We start from the raw sequence: 20866 nt of genomic DNA, 5'->3' as shown, positions 1-20866 counted from the left end.
AAGTAGGAATATGGCGATCTGAGTCTTGCTGAACCCTGCCCTCCTCACAAGAGTATCATCACACTACTGGTCAGACCCGCAGTCTCACAAACCTCAATGCAGGAGCGGAGCGGCGCACCGTGTCAATACCGTACACCTTTTATCTCTGGCATTTCATTCTCCCGCACCGATGGATTTGCATGAAACTTTCACGCAGCGCCAACTAATCTTCAGGACTGGCGATCGCTACAAGCAAGGACATCACCTGATTTATAGTGACTGGAGGAATTTGATTAAAACGAGTCGAATTGGCAATTTCGCAGTGCGAATACAGTCTTACACTTGGCACCGCGAGCAGGCGAAACTCTAATAAGTTCGCCAACCTGTTTGAGCTGCAGCTGAAAAAAGATATTCGAGTGATTCATAAACAGCAGCGCAAAACATTCTCAAATAAGCTGCAATAACTTCGCCATCCAGACGTACAATTCGCTCAACTAGTTCCTGTTTACAAAACAACACGGCTCCCAAATGAAACAAACGCCATGTGCAGACATAAATATAAAGATATATAAAAGCAACAACAACTGAGTAAACGCATAAGCAGACTGCTGCTAAAACCACCGGTATCTGTCGCTTTATCTCATTACATCACTCCCAAGTCCAAAAAAAAATTGGAGCTGAGATTTTGATCAATCTTCGGGTTTCTCAGCTGAGCCGAGATTTTTTTTTTCTGGGGCTCCTCCCCACAACCCGCCCCTGAAACTTTGAACCAATCGCACCGAGGGAAAGCGCTAGGCGGTTTATTGCGATTGGTGCCTGCGAAGTTTGCGCCCCTCTATTTAGCAAGTCAAATATACTCAGCAGACAGCCCGAGTTCCAGCAAGAGAACTACTTGGTTATAACTCCGAGCGGATTGGAAAGTTTCTCCGCAGAGAGAGAGAGAGACAGAGAGAACACATTAAGCAAGTTCTCCACTGCCATTTGATTTCCTTCCAGTTGCCTAGTGCAGTCGCCTCTCTATATTTTTTTTGCATGAATCTCCTCAATCCCTTCCTGAAAATGACAGAAGAACACGAAAAGACGCTCTCCGACGTGCCCAGCCCCACCATGTCGGAGGGATCGACCGATTCCCCGTGCGGATCTGGGGCTGGCTCCGACGCCGAGAACACCAAGCCCGGCGAGAACGGCCAGGACGATCTGTGCGTCCAGGGCTTGGATTCCAAGAAAGAAGACGACGACAAGTTCCCGGCGTGTATCCGGGAGGCGGTCACCCAGGTGCTCAAAGGATACGACTGGACACTGGTGCCCATGCCCGTACGCGTCAATGGCTCGTCCAAGAACAAACCTCACGTTAAGAGACCCATGAACGCCTTCATGGTCTGGGCTCAGGCAGCCCGCAGAAAGCTGGCGGATCAATACCCCCATCTGCACAATGCAGAACTGAGCAAAACCCTCGGCAAACTCTGGAGGTGAGTGACTCCCACTTTGCACGTTTAATCCCGAATTAAGTTTAGCAATTGGCAGATTGTTTGAGGTGGTCAGTTTTGGTGCACGGTCAATTTTTATGATCATTATGCATCTGTTTAAAAAAAAATTACGTCTAAAATAATATGCATGGATTATTTTATATATAAACCGTGGGATTTTGTGGATTTTTATTTAGAACGAATGGTTTAATCTTTGATCAATGCAATAAAGCACAGAGGGGGAAAGGGCATTTTTCCTGGATTGAAAGAGTATTTTGCGCGCTGTACTGTATCTTATGTAGTTTGAATGTATATAACTGGAGGGATCTGTTTTTTGCACAACTTATCGTGGAAAAAAAGCACGCGTGGAAATGATTGCATTTACGGGAAAGACTCATTCTAATGGGTGAAATGAGTAAGAGGGAGCTGCAGAATGCAAAACCAACCATCTCATTGAGGCGAGGAGAGATTTAGATGTTGCAAACTTCACCGCAGACGGCGCTTTGCATGGATTGGTGCTGTGGCAAACTGTGCAGAAATGAAAGTTCGGGCGCGTTTTACTCCTGGTGAAAGTTGGTGCCTGCTCGTAGGGGAGGGTTGGACGTCAGAACGAGTTTGGTTGGTTTAAGAGAGAGAACAATTTTTTTTCCTTGAGTCCCAGTTGAACCTGTCTTGGCCGCGCAGTAATTGCAAAGGAGACATGTCACACACACACAAAATCAATCCGATCGAATTCCTTCACAGTTGATGTAGCCCATCTCCAAACAGGCTTGGGCTGAACGTGTCCCGACAGAAACCTAGGGATCCGTCGGAGCTTACTGGCTCGGAGATAAATGCACTGGTTTAAAATACATATATATAAATTTTGGAATTATGCACAAACTGATATCATGCAATGATACACTGTGATTTCCTGCATTGCAACAGCCCCTATCGTCAACACGGTGCTGAAGCTGGCCAGCTTACAGATTTTTGTTAACAAAATTGGGATGCTTTGGGAGGCTTGTTATTCATTCTTTTTTTTTGCTTTCCGCGTTGCCTGCAGATTGCTCAACGAGGGCGAGAAGCGCCCTTTCGTGGAGGAGGCTGAGCGCCTGAGGGTGCAGCACAAGAAAGATCATCCCGACTACAAGTACCAGCCCAGGCGGAGAAAGTCGGTGAAGAACGGGCAGGGCGAGAACGAGGAGGGCGCTGAGCAGACTCACATCACCCCCAACGCACTCTTCAAAGTCCTGCAGGCGGACTCGCCACACTCCGCCTCCAGCATGAGCGACGTGCATTCTCCCGGAGAACACTCAGGTAAAGGAGCCAGAGTCGTGCAAACGGTGATTGAGACTGAGATAAGCAGGCAAAAAAAGTTAAATGCATTCTGTCTGATAAGTTGCTAACTTTTTTTTGAAATTTAAGAACATTGAGCTTTGCTTCAAATGTAGACAGACGTTAAGTTGGTTGGGAGATTGTGAAATGTTGCGCACGCCTAAGCTTTGGCAGGTCGGCATAATAAAGCGACTTATTTTTTTCTGGCCTTCAGGGCAATCTCAAGGACCACCAACGCCTCCCACCACTCCCAAAACAGAAGTCCAGCCTGCTAAACCTGATCTGAAGCGTGAAGGACGCCCCCTGCAGGAAGGAGGGAGACAGCCTCACATTGATTTCAGCAATGTGGACATTGGAGAACTCAGCAGCGAGGTCATGTCCAACATGGAGACGTTCGACGTCAACGAGTTTGACCAGTACCTCCCGCCCAATGGGCACCCGGGAGTTCCAGTCACCCACGCCGGCCATGGGCAGAGCGCTCCGACCACCTACACAGGCAGCTACGGGATTAGCAGCACTTCGGTCAGCCAGGCGGCCCACCCTTGGTTGTCCAAGCAGCATTCCATGACGGGCCTCGCCAGTGAGCAGGGACAGCAGCAGAGGACACACATCAAGACAGAGCAGCTGAGCCCCAGCCACTACAACGAGCAGCAGCACTCGCCACAGCAGATCAACTATGGCTCCTTCAACATGCAACACTACAGTTCGTCGTACCCATCCATCCCTCGCACCCAGTACGAATATTCCGACCACCAGAATACCAATTCCTATTACAGCCACGCTGCAGGGCAGACCACAGGCCTGTACTCCACCTTCACCTACATGAGTCCATCCCAGCGCCCCATGTACACACCCATTGCAGACACCACGGGAGTCCCGTCCATCCCTCAAACCCACAGTCCGCAGCACTGGGAGCAGCCAGTCTACACACAGCTGACCAGACCTTAATGATCCACTGGTCTAGACTTGAGTACGTCAAGGAGGTTGATGAGGACCACAGAGAGGTGCTCTCTGCACTAACATAAACTGCTGTGAGAAGTGGCCGAAGTGTCCTACCACAAAGTGCTTTGCTGTGTCCATTCAGTACTGGTGACTGATTTTTAAAAAAAATGTTCAAACATTCCGTGACTGAAAGTTAAGGCAAGTCATTGAATGAACAAGTCTGAGCAGTCAAGTCAGCTGGTTTGGTCATTTCCTGTGTTTGGACTTATTATTTTGTAGTATTGAAATCCTCTGTGAGGAGAATTTTCTTTAATTTTTTTGAATTTAGTATGTACTGTGTATGAGTCATTGCCATTTGCAGTGTGGGGATTTATACATATTTTAGAGAATAAAAGCTCTTATTTTCAAAGATCAATTGCCAAACCACTTTTGGTAGAATACTTAACAGTTTGCATTTGCTATTGCCATAAGACCTATTTTTGTATGAAATAGTATCTTTTTTCACTCTATTTACAGTATCCTTTTTGAAAAATATGTTCCTGCAATTCCTGTCAAAAAGAAAAAAGCAGATTAATGCCAGAATATAGTAAAAGGAAGGGATTGGTGAATGTTTGTGCCAGTTTAAAGCAGGAATGCCATTTTATGTTAACTGTAGAGGTACTGATCGTCTCACCAGGCCTCCCTACACACATAGTGCCATATGTTGTGTTATGAAATGGAACAGAGATTGAGGTGGATTGAGTTTCTGAGCATTGCTAAGCTGAGAACTACAGCATCCAAGCATTAGGTAGTGAATCTGCAGCTGACATCCAGCTTCCTGCATGAGAACTTGTGCATAAAAAAGCAGGAAGTGTTTTTAACCCTCTGAGTACAGCAACAACTTCCAGAGCTTTGAAAGTCTAAATACTGTCAAATCCTCATTGGTACTGCAAAAATTGAACCAGACAGCATTACGACCAGTAGTTATTGTCTTACACAAGGAAAGCAGAGGAGTTTGCACCTCTATCTTTGGGTGTCCATTTGCTGTTTTAGTACTCGGAGGGGAAGAGCTCGAAGTGTCAACTCCCAAAACATGGTTAAAAAACTGTAAACGTTATTTATCTTGTAAAGTTTCTTATTAAAGTAATTTTTTTTACATCTTGTACTTAGTTCTTTTCTGTACAGTTGTGTGGATGTTAAAAGATAAACTCAACTTTATTAAGCTAATCAGAAATGTGTAAAGACTGGAAGATCGATTTCACATGAATATGCAGATTGCAAATGTAGTTTACAGCATTTGCTAATTGCTTCAGCTACTACTTTTTGCTAACTAGAGAAAATGAAAAACTTTTTGTAACTTTTTTTTACCTGACATTTACAAAAACCTCTTAAAAGTTTTCACTCTATTTTCATTAAGCTGTGGCATGGTTGTACAGATTGCTTTTTAAAAAAGACAACAGGCATTCAAAAATATATATTTGTTAACAGTTTTATTGGAAAAGTGTAATAGGGATTCAGTAGTACAGAATTCAATTACTCTGTAATATGGCTGAAACTCTTATTTCTGTATAAAAGTTGGACATTAAAGTATTTCTGTAACTTAAAACTATCAAATCAGATATTTTGCCTTTAGGTGAGTTTGGAAAGACCTGTCTTTAAATAAACTTACCTTTTGTATATTATTGTTTGCAATAAATAAGAAATGTATTAAAATATAAATTGTTTATGGTCTCCTTAATACACATAAAGAAGCCTCATTGTTAAACAAATTCAACATATTAAAACAGGGTTTGTAGGTTAATGCAATACATACTCGGGTATATTACTTTCACTCTATGGTACTTTTAGTTTCAGTACTCAAATTTTAAACAGTGTTCTTCTATTCCCCACATGCTTCTGTTATTCTTTTCTTTTGATGTCCATAAGAATCTGTAACAACAAAATGCTTTTGTTCAGCGTTGTTCTCTAACATCTGCAAAAACACAGATGAAAAAAATTGCTTCCAGTAGGACACAGCTTTGATCTGGACGATGCCTATCTAATTTGACCATTCGCTTAAACACAATGGGATAAACCATTAAACTATCTGAAACATAAAACAAAATCATGCACACTGCATAATCTATTCACTGGCGGTTTCTGTGGGCAGCTTTTTCCCAGTAAATGCGCTCATTAATATGCTAGGCAGCCCCATGTGACAGTACTTGGCCCCATATATCCCTTTGGGTGGTCTGTTGTTATGCAAAATCTGATGGCTCACCCTTAGACACAATTGTCTATAAAAACAAAAAAAAATGAAGGCAAGACTACGGCAAGTTTTATTTTTTAAGTTTCACACCACGTTATTGTTTTTGAAAACAAAGTTGGAATAGAAGGTAGTTAAAGCAAATAATTTTGAAGATGCGCTGAGATTATTTGAATTAACCATCTCAAAGGAACTAATTAATGCTGAGTTTGAAACAAAATGCTTGTGAAGTGGTGTTAACTTACAATGTGTTGTATATGGAATACTAAATATTCCTGTATTGTTCAACAAAAATATACCATGTGGCCTGTTAGTTGCAGCATCAGCATGCTAGATGCCAAGGGTTTGAATTATGCCCCGATCTTGCATTCGAACTTGGTTTCCCTTGCTTAGCGAGTTTTGCCAATTCTCAGTTGGGCTGCTAGATGGAGCAAGTTATGGGTGTCGGAGCACTCTTTCTTGATGGAGGGGAGCTTGCAGAAGGGAACTTAATGTTGGCAGAACAGAGAGGGGCACTGCCAGCAGCTATGGAGAAATCCATTATACAGTGCATCCTCAATTTCCCAATAATGGGAGATAGCATAAGCTGACATGGCAGTGGAGGAACTAAATAAAACAACACATTTTTTACATATTTCTACATTATTACACATTTGCTTTTAATTATAAACATCACTGCTATCTACTCACCATTGTAGGTAATTCAATGCAGCAATTTAATTATGTTTCAATGTTTCATCTCAGTGAATTATATTTCATCAAATTAATTTTTTAGACTATAAAATGCTGAATAGGTAGCCTTCAATTTCCATTTTTCTCTTCCTTCCATTGTGCTAGTAGTATATTGGCCAATACAGTGGCATACTGGTTAATAATTTGCAGTGTACAAACTCGGTAACTTGGCTGGCCATGTAGCTTCTCAGCACAATACTGCACAAATGCAGCAAAATAGACTGCATATGATGTGGGATACAATATATTATGAATATGCAGTATTTTGAATTAGGCAATAATTTGAATCAAGCAATGTAAATAGCACAGCAAAGTAGGAACTTTGTGCTAAAACACTAACTTATCAGATAATTTGAATTAAACAACCTTGAATTAAGAGCAGATACTGCACATGTGTATCTGGATTCAGAAAGGGAGAATTTTCAAGTTGACATTGGGATTTGTTTAGTTTGGTACATCTTAAGTAGCACAAGTTAGGTGTGCTGTTAGTGAGCAGAACTGTGTCAGCTCTTCATATTATATCAGAAGATAACTTCTCCAGCTTGGGTATGTGTCAGTGGAGATGGGTAGTTGTGCCAACTTGAATTCATTAATTCTTTACCTCCAATGGTGCACCAAAGTGATACTTAATGCAGTGTCACTGGCACAAAATGTCCACTGTAACAAGCACATTATAAATATTTGGTCCTTTGTGTTCTATGGATAATATGGCCCCGAAGTTCCACAGGCCTGTTGAGCTGGAATCGCACCCACCAGTGCCCTATTGTGCTATATATATCTGTAGAGGGGAGGGGTTGCCTCGACAACCCCTCCCAATCCTGCTACTGCTCAGATCAGCCCCCGAGCAAGGTAACTAATCCAGAAATTCTTTTAACTTAAATTCTCAAAAAGGGCCAGGTCTGGACCCCACCAGGGGGGGGGGGGGGGCCACATGCCCACTTGTAGAGACCAGTGTATGTCATCTCTCTCGGGGTATCAGCCATCACTACAACACTGAGCCAGGACTGGTTGCGGCTAATGTAGGAATCCTGCACCGCGGCCCATCATTTGCCTTGTAAGGGGTGGCTAGAAGTCCCATTCCTTTCAAGTCAATACGGAAACCCCCAGAAGTGGGAAGTCTCCTCTGTTTCCGTGGGGGTTCCGCCAGTCTCCAGTCAGAGTTACAGCAGGAGACCGGCAGAATTCCCGAGGAATTTCAGAGCCCATGTGTCTTAAGAGAGCAGTTGTACTACTTAAAGCAACATGCAGCTGGCAGACCCAACATTTACCATGAGCTCGACACTACACTGAAGAGAGCTATGTGTGCCCGCATGCCTGCAGATATATATGTGCAATGTCATACACACTGGCACTGAAATACCAATTACATTTTAATACTAGCAGAGAGCCAATGGAATAACTCAGCAAATTTTGAAACGTTAAAAAAAAAAATCTCAGTTACTGTGTGGAAACATTTTAAACTTTGATTTCTACTGGTTGCAATTGCATTGCAGCCGGTATGAACCTGAAGCAGCGTTAGCTCAATTTCTTGAGGTGGTCTGCTGCTGCTTATTAAAATGTGAAGTGCCGTCCTTGTCCGTACCTGAGCCATTCTACAGATTCTGAATCGATACAAAGCCAAAACCATTTGACATCAACAAAAAATATAGGGGAGAAATTCGGTTGTTTAGCACCACCATTAACACCAGAGAAGGGCGCTATGGGGTTGCTAAACACCGAGTTGTGACAGCCTGCCGCGAACTTCACTGGGGGTTTAACAGCGGTGCTGTCATTTAGCGTGCGCACTCTAGCGCCGCCCACTTGGTGACGTCAAGTGTGTGCAACTCCCCCTTTGCGACGCGTTTCCGAAATTGACTGTTTTTGCCGGCCGTGGTGCCTGCCGCTACTCCCGACAGGGGGAAGCAGATGGTGCACAGAGGATCCGGGGGCCATATCGCAGGGAATGAAGAGGTAAGTGTTGAGAGTCACATTTGTAGCAATTACCTCTCTTACCTGTGGAAGGCTGTTGGTACCCTCCTTTCTATTTTTTTGCAGGTTTCATATGGTCGACCTCAACCCCTCTTTAGGCACTGGGAAACTTGTATCCTAGCGCCTCAACTTGAGAAGTGTTCCCGCGCTACCACCCACGATGGGCCTTTAGCACTGTAAGAGGATTGTGCACCGCTTCCCTTAGCGCTTCACTCTCCTCTTGGGGCAATACCACTGAATATCACACTTTGAGGCAGTAGACATCGCCCGCGCTAAAGCTAGCGCCCCAGTGGCATCACCATCTCAAAGCGGGCCATACCGAATTTCTAGCCCTATGTCATTTAACTGGGCTATAATGGTGACCCTGACAAAGGCTGTCTTCTTTCCTGGCTGCTGATGGGCTGAGCAGGTCTTGCACCTGCACAGACCTTTGCAGCCACTGCTACACTGGGTCAGGACTGGGTGCGTCTGTGGCGATGGTACACTGAGCAGAAACAAAGCAAGTTACAAGACTGAAACAATCCATTATGTGCAAATCTGTTTCTTTTCATGTTGTTCCCACAACTTAATATGCAAGGTGGGAGGAGATACCATAGTACTAGGAGCCTTTCAAAACCACTTCTTGAAGCCATATTGTAATATAAGCAGGTTGTTACTTCGGTAATCAGAAAAAAAAATAAAAGCGCTGATTTAGCTGTTAGCTATTGTACTCAAATGCAGCTGTTCTGCACTTGAAGCAGAATCTTCTGATGATATTACATTATTTACATAATACTTTAAATCAGACAATGATTTATTTTAAATGTCCCTCTCAACTACTTTTATATATTTTTTGTAATGTCTGCTATCTACTATGCTATTTCTACCTAGTCAGCAAAATGTTAAATGCATAGTTTTTCGCTCAATGTTTAAAATAAAAATGACGACCAATGTTTGATCTTGGTTCTCGAGAAACAGATTGTAGCCAAATGTAAGACCCACCAAGATCTTATTTTGAAACATCATTGTTTCAGAGTGCATACTGACATATGCACACTGAGAATAACATAAATGTAATAGACAGGTACAAATTAATTAATTATAGAGCTTGTAATAAGATACATCTGATCACAAGAGAACAAATAGTTTGTAGGAGCCAAGGTTACATTGGGAAGCCTGTGGCAAAATCAGCAAATGGAACAAAGAGTCAAAAAGATAGGAGTGAATAAATTATGCTGAGTTATAGTAAGTTACAGGTTTAATATTGACTGGTATTTTGTTCAAGGGAGATTTTTTTTTAAGAGAATGTGGATAAATCTTGCAACCACCAGATTTGCATAGGAAAAACAGGAGAAGCTGGGTCCACGTAGTCTTGACTTAGAAACCCCACCTCCCACACTCCTTCTCTCGGTTTTGCAATAACTTTTGACGGCACCACACCAGATTCATATCAGAATCTGCAAAATAGCAAATTGCTTAAATGGAGCCCCGAAGAAGAGCATGTCAGATAGAATTTGCCTGGGGATTCAGACTGCAGCTGAAGCCTGTCTTGCGAATTTCCTGATTTTCAAAAATAATTAACCATTCGAAGACCAAAACTGAAAGTTCTTTCCATCTATTAAGATCTACATTTCCCATTATACAACATCGCACTATCTATACAACACCAAGGTATTTATAGAATTTAAAAAACATTACATGTAGTGAATGTTATATCTGTCATGTATCACTTTCTGTCACAATTCCTGGTCATAGTTCAGCACAATTTACATACAAACATTTTTCAGTTGATTTCATATTCATAAAATAGCAACAAATCAGGTAAGGTACGCAGGAACCATTGCAAGGAAAATAGCTCGATACATTTTCAATAAGGAACTACTAAGAACATATGAAACAAGAAATGAAGCATGATTAGTTAACAAAATCTTAGCAATAAAAGGGATAAATTGAACCAATCAAATCATGCCACATATGTTTTAAAAATCCTTTTGCCCAATACACTCAGCATTTACTATTGGAAGTAAGGTTTGCAACCATTACAAAGACATAAAAATACAAAATTTACAAGAAAATAATTCAACTTCCTGACACCAAAGGATGTTCTATGTTTGAAATGCCAGAATGTTTTCCATCGGAAGCCTGTCTATATGAGAAGCCCAAGTCTTGACTTCATACAGGTCCTCAGATCCATTATTGTTAGTTGCAAAGGCTACAGTTTCCACTATGCATCAACTATTAGAATATTATCGCTCTTCCCTAATCACACAGCCCAGCCCACCAGTATTCCTCCATGCCAGTACTATGTTCCCAGTGCCAAAAACCATCATCAAAATTGATCAATACATTTATCAAGCGATCATAATCCCACCGAGTGTTCCAGAACTCAGCTCTCCTACACCACAGAGCCCACGATTACTCCCAGTTCCACCTTATTTTCCTCCTGACACAATCCCAGTCCCTGCTGGTTTGACCCACACAGCCCCAACTTTCCTCAACCACCCATGTTACATTAACTCTGCAGCAAAGTCTCCTCACCCCACTTCCAACACAATGTGTGTTGCCCCAAAGTCTCTGTACTCTAGGCCTTGAAAAATGGTAAGATATATTGGCAGGGGTAGAAGGGTAAATACCCTGCGCCAGAATGGCGAGGTCCAAGGCTCCTGAGCTATTGGGTGCTGGACCTTCTTGTCATAGAGCGGGTCTGGTGCAACGGCCTACCAATGATGACCGGAATAAGTGCGAAGAATAATTGGGCCGCTGTTACTGTGGTAGTGACTGAATGGGGTCGGGGTAGGGGATGGGGCCGAGGCAGAGACTACCAGTCGAGGGGCCTGGAATCCTCAAACTCCTGCTCCTCCTGCCTCATATTCAGGTAAATTACTTACAACAACAACAACTTGGATTTATATAGCACCTTTATAATGTACTAAAATGTCCCAAGGAATTTCACAAGAGTGTTATCAAACAATATTTGACTCCGAGCCACATAAGGAAATATTAGATCAGGTGAGAGGTAGGTTTTAAGGAGCATCTTAAAGGAGGAAAGAGAGGTAGAGAGGCGGGGAGGTTTGGGGAGGTAATTCCAGAGCTCACCTCTTGGTTGGCAGGTATTCAGTAGCCGCAAGGCAAGCCAATGTTGGAGGGGGGATCCTGATGCAGGCATTTGGCAAGTGGAAATAAAGGGCTGAATGCCTGCTTCAGGTATGGGTAAAGATTAGACTACCAGGCAGTTAAATAAAACTGGCCTACCTCTATTCCCATCTGTGCTAAGACAGACAGCCATTGTGCACACCACTTTCCATTATGGCCCACAAGCTAACAATGGGCTCAACCACCAGTTCCAAAAGGGGAAGGCCAAGCCGAAGTCTGTGAAGATCTGAATTAGAAATACTCCAGCTGTTCATGAGTTAACCCTTGCTCCAATTTGTGTCACTTCAGGTTCAGCTCACACCCAGGGCATTAAGTTATGACTCCTCATTTCACAGAGGTAAAAAAATAAACTTGTTTTTGCATCCATATAGAACTTGATCATGGCCCTGAAAATTCACAGGGGTTCTGCTGTTTATAGCTGGGATTTTTCAATATGCTTTGGATGGGATGGAACCTCCGCTTGCTCATTCCAAGGAAAATGCCACTGGGGTTGGAGGAGGGCGGACAGCGCCAGAGGCACTGACTCCTTATGGGAGATCCCACTAGGCTGGCTCATTCAGGACCCAAAATAGTTTAGGAGGTTGGTACACCTTCAGATGGGCCTACCTGTGGGTAGGTCAGCCAAGCAGCCTGGACCATTGGAAAAAAAGGTATCTTTTTTTGAAATTGGAATCAGTCCATTTACACAGGGGGTTGGACAGGAGACAGTTGGGGTGTGGGTGACCTGGGCAACCCTTCCAATGTTCCACTATGTGGGCAGTGCAGATGTGCTCACAGTGATGCTTAGAATCATAGAATAGTATTGCACAGAAGGAGGCCATTCAAGTCTGTGCCGGCCCTTTCGAAGAGCAATCCAGTTAGCTCTTTCCCCATTCTGGATACTCAGTGACATACTTCCGACATTCCTGCATTTCATACGTAGGTCTCATTTCACAGAAGAGCTAGAGTACGTCAGGAGTTAGAAACACATTAAGCAGCCACAAGAAATGTGGACTCTATAGGTGTCTGCCATGGCTCAGTGGTAGCACTCTCGCCTTGGCATCAGAGGCCTATTGGCTCAAGTCCCACTCCAGATACTTAAGCAGATAATCCAGGCAGACACTTCAATGCAGTACTGAGGGAGTGCTGCACTGTCAGAGGTTCTGTCTTTGAGATGAGACATTAAACTGAGGTTCCATCTGGTGGAATATCCCATGGTACTATTCAAAGAAGAGCAGGGGGAAGCTGTCCTGGTCAACATTTATCTCTCAATCCACACCTAAACCAGATTATCTGGTCATTATCTCATTACTGCCTGTGGGACCCTACAGTGCACAAATTGGCTGCAGTGCTTCACACACCATAACAGTGACGACACTGCAAAGTAACTTTAGGACATCCTGAGGTTGTGAGAGGCAAGTTCTTACAAATGCAAGTTCTTTTATTCCATGTAACAGTAAATCTGGGCTACTACACGCCCCATGCAAATCAGATGCCATCCCACTAACCCTGCAAACTCCCAAGGTCTATCAGGCCTCAAATGTCTCGGAAACATTTCAAAGCACTTCCTATGCGATGAATGACTTTACAGTGCAGTCACCCTTGTTTCGTGGATATTGGCAGCAGTCATGTTACTCATGACAAGATCCCACAAGCAGCAACGCAATGAAATGAATATTCAGTTAATTAGTTTTTTGGTGGTATTGTTTTGCGGAGAAAATATTGGCCTTGTCACTGGAATACTTCCCTTTGAAATAATGGAATATGTACTGTCCATGTGAAAAGGCAGACTGTACCTTGGTTTAGCATTTCATTTGAAGAATGGCACCTGCCACAATGGAGGACTCGGTACTGTACTGAAGCTCACAGAGTTAATCAAGAGGTAATAAAGTGTTAACAGCAAGACCTATAAATCTCTATTTCAAAGAAATATTGTCCCATAAAAAGGAATTCACTTTTAAATGCACCTTATCGGCAATGTGAAACAGAGGCACTAAAAGGATTTTGAAGGTTAACTAGACAGAAGGTATTAACTCCTTAATCACTAGTGTAGTATCTGCACACCACAACAAAAGTATTAGCAAGATTAAATATTTGCAGCACACTAATTAAAAGAATAAACTCCACCTCTTTAGTTTTGCTTTATAAATCTTTGCATTAAAATGTGGAGAATGTAATTTGGTCAGTTTTAAGTCATGGAGAATTTGTTAATTGAAAGTCAAGGAGGAAGATAAATATGCTAAGGGTTAGTTGGATGCAGTCCAAAATACAGTGGAATGTTAAGGTAAGATAAATGGCAAGTAACCCATATTAAACAACTTCTTTTCATCTTCAAAAAGGATTTCTGATTTCCATTGCTTAATGCCCACAGCCGCTATAAGGTCTGGAATTGCCCTGTGCTGTAAAACTTAGATAAATAGAGACTCCCTTCCCAGATTCTAATCTCGCTTCGTAAATGTGTATGCATTAATAATAGGTGGTGTACAGGAAAGTGCAGCATTTCAGCCTCAAGGCACCTATTAAAAAGAGACTTCAGATCATATTCTTAAGATTTTTATCTAAAGTAAAATGATGAAAAGGGGGAAATCAACATTATTAAGTTATTTGTCTGAGTAATCAGGGCGAGGGGCTTGCTTTGCATATTGATTGCAGTTTGTGGGAATGCTGAACGATAGGGAAATTACCATGGTAACACACCCACAGGCTGACAATCACAACACCACAGTTGTGGTCCTGTAATTAACTGCAGCACCCTGAATCATACAACACAGAGAACCAAGAAAGAATTTATTGGATGATAAAAGATCATGCTGGAAGTCATTCTGTCATTCTACCTGTATTTCATTACCATTAGGTAATTATATTACTGTAATTTAGGCTCCATTTTCTAAAATAAAATCAAATTCAAGGAACCAATCATTACTGTCTGCCAGGGACTGTTCTGGCAGGCCTGCCAGTAAATGGTTTACTAAAATAAAAATATTAGAAATAAAGTTTTGTCAGCCAAATAAGAGAGCAGCACATTAGCAATGGATCATTAAATCCACTCCAGGAAAAAGGTTTTGTTCAGATACTGCATTCAGCAGACCACAGAAAGTGGTCTGGGTCAAGTTCTGTGGCAATGTTGACTTGTTAAATACTGTTAACGAATTAAATCCTGAAGTATTGGCATAAGCAATGCATAAATAGTTAAACCTTCCTCTCATTGAAAAATAAGCTTTTAGTGAAGTGAATGAAATTTTGGTGAAAATTCCCAAGTGGTGAAGTTAAAGAGCAGCATCGGAGTGACACAATGGTGCAAATCAGTCCTCAATATACCATGGCAAAAATTGGTACAATATGGGTTTCAGAAAAGCAAGTTTCTGCTATTTGGGATTACCATCAAAAGAAATGCCCAGCTGAGGCTAGGTGCTAAAGGAAGCTTTTGAGTACTTCAGAAGAAATATATTGGGACCATAGATGACAGAGACATTAGAGCAGGGCAACTGTCCATTTCCTTGGTGCCACAATGGTGGCACACACTATGGGGAAGCCTATAAAGGAGAAGCCTTCTTTAAAAATAGATACATAGAATAAAAAGTAATGCAAAGGCAATATCGTCCCCTTGTGGGGGAATCCCCAACAATGGTCTGAGCATCCTGAGGTCACCCTGATGATGCCTGGCAGCTCAGGCAATGTAAGTAGCTGACTCCTGCCCAAAGGCTCATAATAAGGCTAATCTTCATTCCAACTTATTTGATGAGTTTGGTCTGCTAAACTGCCAGGAACCATGATGAGGAAGCAACTCATTCCATCCAAGAGAGGAATCATCAGCACTGTCTGACTTGCCCCACTGAATCTCCTTCCTGAGTTGGCTAACCACAGGATGGCACTGAGGCCGACGATGCAAATCTATGGCTCAGACCACGGTGTCTTCGTAGTTAGAAATGAGCAGTCTACAAGAAGAGAGAAATGGAGGAAAAGGGATGAAAATTGGCAGTTTTGTTTAAGTGATTTGGCTGCTAATTACATTAATGAAAGTCAGGCTGGTATGGTCCTTTTTAATGTGTTTGATTTCTGCAGTAAGTCATCTAAAACTGCACAGTGAATTACAAACAAATCAGTCAGACCATAAGTCAGGAGGGGATATTGTACAATTGCTTCTAATTACGGTTGAGTGTGTAATCTAGGTAAAATATATAAATGAACTAGGAACATTCAATTAAAAAGTAAAATGCAGTGATTAGTAGTCATGCATGGCATGTAGACAGGCAATGATTGCGGGTACATCCATTTCATAAACATAGTTAAATTACACTAATCAGGTACACATTGGTGAAATGTATTCTGCTTTTATTCCAATGATTGTGTTTAGTCATTTTAAAACAAAATCAAGGCTTGCAGTATCTGGTGGTGACCTAGCAATTATTGATAATGCTTTTAAAATGCAACAGCAATGTAAATCAAATACAGCACAGGGGAGTGATGCAGAGACAATGGGTAAAAGCAAGATTCTGCGCCAGAACAAATATGCTAAATGCATGTTTTGTACAATGTGTCAGTTCTAATTGGCCTTGTTATGTGGCATCTTCAGATGGTGGAGGCCTTTGTTGCTCTCACTGTTATTATGGAAGGAAAACATTGACTGAAGGAGTACTAATTTTTCATATGGAAATTCACCTGAGACAGAGGGGAAATATGAAGCAATGGGTGGATTTTTAAAAGTTATTTATTGCCAGAGACATGCCCAAAGCTTGGAAGTTCCTTTGCAGGGTAAGTTTCCCCTTTGTACCTTAACATCTTGATTCTGTAAAACCTTAATAGGTTTTAGCCCAGGGATAATGTACCTGAGGCATTCTGCATGACATTATTTCTAAGTCAATACCTATTAAGTATACTGTCCATTCCGACTAAATGAACTTTTGTGTATAGGTAAATAAGGAATAACTATTTCCACTAGTCAGTGAGTAAGTAACTGGAACACATAAATTAAAGACCAGCACCAAAAGAATGAAGGGAGAGGTCAGGAGAATGTGGTTGTTTTTCAGAGCATTGTTGGGACTTGGAATGTCCTACCAGAAACAACAATTGAAGCGGGTCTCTTTTAAACAAAAATGTGTTCCTGGGATGTGGGCGTTGCTGGCAAGGCCAGCATTTATTGCCCATCCTTAATTGCCCTTGAGAAGGTAGTGGCAAGCTGCCTTCTTGAACTTCTGTAGTCCGTGTGGTGAAGGTACTCCCACAGTGCTGTTAGGGAGGGAGTTCCAGGATTTTCGCCCGGCAACAATGAAAGAACGGCGATATATTTTCAAGTCAGGATGGTGTGTAACTTGGAGGGGAACTTGGAGATGGTGGTGTTCCCGTGCGCCTGCTGCCCTTGTCCTTCTAGGTAGTAGAGGTATCTCGTTTTGGAGGTGCTGCCGAGTTGCTGCAGTGCATCTTATGCATGGTACACACTACAGCCACGGTGCGCCAGTGGAGGAGGGAGTGAATGTTTAAGGTGGTGGATGGGATGCCAATCAATCAGGCTGCTTTGCCTTGGATGTTGTCGAGCTTCTACGGCTTTAAAAGGGAATACTTGGAAAAAATAATTAAAAGTATATGAGGAAAGTGCAAGGAAATGGGATCAAGTGGTTAGCTCATTCAGAGAGCCAGAACAGGTGCAATGGATCGAATAGCCTTCTTTTGTGCTGTAGAATGCTCTGATTCTATTTAGACATGTCTTTTACACTCCATCTCACCAGTAAGGCTTTTGCTGTTAAATTTATTCTCAGAGGTGCATCACCAGAGTGGATCTGCAAAAGTAGCCAGTCTTCCAATGTGAACTTCATAAGCATTACAGGATTATTTTCAGAGAAATGTTAGAGAGTGATGGTTCTCCTGCTGAAGTATATGCTGCAGTTTTGGTGAGACTATGTTGAAGATCATCAATATTTAAGAATTCTGTGGCATAAACTTAATAATGCACTGATACTTTGATAAAATTTCAATAAATGCTGCGTATGCTTCAGACTTTGACAGAAAGTGAAATGCTGGTTGCGTTTGCCTGATGTTAACCATTCCTGGAGTACCCTAAAGGGGGCACTGTATTAGTTTTAGCAATGTCAGTAGGCAATTCTTTTACACACAGACAGACCTTACCAGTACCATGGCAAGCATTTTACCAGCTATATTTTATAGCAGACAACTTATTATTTGGAAGAATTTGTGGAGAATCCAGGAAAATTAGCATGTCACTAAAAATGAGATGTTTAATTTTCAAGTACATGTGTCTATATCAACATCTGGTGGTGATGTCATGTAAATAGTTCAATATTAGCAAGTGTTATTGGATTTTATTTAGAGAACAATGAAAACCATACGCCTTACAAGCACAGCAGATTGAACTAAATAAATTAAATAAAAGCGAACCACAATTCTTATTCTTACATCAGTTAGCATTATTACCTCATTGCATTAGTAATGTCACTGATATGTGTAACATGTACAGATGCCAGTGAGAAATGTTATTGCCAAACTCAATGGCCACAATTTGATTTCCCTCGGCGGGCAATGTTGGTCATGGGTCCTGACCCCGCTGCTTGCTCCATCCCGTTCTGTTGATGGGACTTGGTAAATCCACCCAGCGTGTTTCCAGGCCAAATAGAGGAAGCGGGTCTGGTGAAGTCATTTGATGATGCATCGTCAGCCAGTTTCCTTCAAGGGACCATGTCCAAATTTATCTTGATATTTGTGCTGTCAGTGTTCTACAGCATTGAGGTGCTGCAAACACTGACAAACACTGCACAGAGGTTCTGGGCTGCTCCCAGGTTCTCCCATGACTCCCTCCATATGCTTATGGAGGGAGTGACAGCACACAGGGAGGTCCTCTTTCCTTCACTGGGAGGAAGAGACCCCCTCAGGAGATCCACACAGCCTGGTTGCACATTGCTCAGGAGGGCACAAGCAGGGAAGTGGTCAGGAGGAATTGGGTGCAGTGCCACAAAAGTTTCAAAGATCTCAGTAGATCATGAAATGTTAGTACAAAACCACAGTAAACCTCATCCTGCTGTGCCTCTCATCACATCCCATCACTCTGCCTTCCCTACTCTACTCCTGAACATCCTTACTCACACCTACTTACCTTGCACCTCCACCCATCCCTTTCTATCTACATTATCACATCCCCATCTCACTAGCCACCCCTCACACTCACTCTCATCCTAGCACAATCATGCCAACTAACAACACACAAGGGCAGGCACTTGGGTGTTTTATCCAATGTTCATGTAAAATTTCTGTTAATTTGCTGTCAAACTTTGAAAACTTTATTTTCAACACGTTGCATTCTTGGACAGATTTGTGTGCACCTTTGGAAGTGGCTTTGTGAGTTTTAGTGAATGGTGAGACATAACGGTACCTCCCGTAATGGTGATGAGTGTGAAAGGAATGGCTTGGGCTTTATGGTGTTGGTGTGGGGTGGTGCCAACCTGGCATATCATGTGGCAGCCAGGGTGTACAACGTCAAGTGAAGTAAATGTGGCCATGGTGAGGCCATCCCTGGCCTCCCAGGCAGCAATGTGATCGGGTGCTGATGCCCTCTGTCCTGCGCAGCATCAGTTGATTGTGGAGAAGGTTGGTGTTGTTGTTGGTGCTGCTGGTGTGCCTGGTGCTGCTGGTGTTGAGGCTGGTCATGGTGGGATTCTGAGGACCAAAGTGAGAGATTATAAAGGTCATCCATGTTGATGGAATAGATGGCAGGTGAAGTTGAAATGACAGAAGCATTCTGTCACTGGTTAGTGAGGTTGTTCCAATGAGGTGTCGCTGAATAGAGAGTTTGCTTCAAACACTAGCAAACTGTATAAAGCTAAATCTGCATTCCAAATGGAATAAGCAACAGCTTCTGAGCTTGGAAAATGAAGGGCTGTGAGGTGGGTGCTTTTATAGCATATTTGAAGCTGTCAAGTAGTCAGCTGATTCAATGGCCATTCATCTCCTGCCTCAGCTTAACAGACGCGATCCCTGAGCAGCGAGGACTCTATGGACGAGCACGTAAAGTCAAAAGGTAAACCAAAATGTATTCTTAATTATGTCTAAACAAGGTCATAATGATCTTAATTAGGACCCAACTGCTGCGTGTTGGGTCTGTTCAGCGCTGACAGACCCGACATTGGGAAAGGCGCATGGTGGCGGGTTCACAGCGGGGTCCCGACCCGCTGTGAGAAAAAAAACATGTTCCCACCTGATCCACCACCAATCGCATCCACTGACCACCCCCCCCAGAAAATTCCGGCCAATGCCTCAGTGGCTAAATGAACCATCTCATGTAGTGCTGTCATATAGATTAGGAAAATGATTCCCGGTCTGTGTTGCATTAATTGGTCCCAGCTAGGGCGGTAAACGTGCTTCTGCTGCCCCTGTGCTAAGAAGGGTAAAACTAGCTAGATCACCATGCAGTCATTCATGCCGCAAAATGCATGCGTATGAGTGTTGAGTTGGCTGCAATGCAAACCATTGTCACATTGCTTACTGAATGGCTAATGGTGCGAGGTATTTGGAGGGCTGCTAGCATCCTGGAATCAAACCCCGACACGTTTCACTGCATTTCAATAAAAGTGGAAGAAAATTGGCAAAACAGAGAAGAAAGTCATTGCTTAATGGGTTTTGGCTGCTCATTTCACTGCCAGCACATCACAAGTGTGAACGTCACAAAATGGTAGTTAATACATTCATTATTGTTAACAAATGTTTAAGATCGCCTTGGTAGACATGCAGAGATCAAATGAAATATCCCACCTTTGATTGTGCTTAAGATGTTCTCTTATTCATAGGAATGTGTTAATACTCAAGTAATAGTCTGATAATGTCACATCGTCATTAAAACCCTTCTCCTGTGACACATATCTATCCCTGATTGAGCTTTGGTGACTCATCATATCATAGGCAACTCCCAGGGCCCTGGTAAAGCTGCGAGGGTGTGTGTGAGGTTGACATGTGTTGATTCATCATTCAATATTCTCTCTATTTCTCCACGTGGAGAAGTATCTTCCCTCTGCTTAACGCCTTCTATTCGACTGTTTGGAAAACAATGGAAAATATACCCATATCACAGCTGGCACAGCATAGTTCAATGGTGTTTAACCTGTGTAAAATAGCAGGAGAGCTCATC

The 20866-nt window shown here is 42.5% G+C and overlaps 1 protein-coding gene across 1 annotated transcript; it reads left to right on the top strand.

Moving 5' to 3' along the window:
• The first annotated feature begins 864 nt into the window (after window positions 1-864).
• On the top strand, window positions 865-5352 carry sox9a (SRY-box transcription factor 9a). Its single transcript, XM_070857759.1, has 3 exons — window positions 865-1448; window positions 2491-2744; window positions 2977-5352. The coding sequence occupies exons 1-3, from the start codon at window positions 1012-1014 to the stop codon at window positions 3708-3710; spliced, it is 1425 nt and encodes a 474-aa protein (XP_070713860.1). The 5' UTR covers window positions 865-1011; the 3' UTR covers window positions 3711-5352.
• Window positions 5353-20866: the final 15514 nt, after the last annotated feature.

Source organism: Pristiophorus japonicus, chromosome 16 (assembly GCF_044704955.1).
Source record: "Pristiophorus japonicus isolate sPriJap1 chromosome 16, sPriJap1.hap1, whole genome shotgun sequence".
NCBI lineage: Eukaryota > Metazoa > Chordata > Chondrichthyes > Pristiophoridae > Pristiophorus > Pristiophorus japonicus.
Note: the sequence above shows the minus strand (reverse complement) of the source record. Positions and strands in the feature narration are given on the sequence as shown.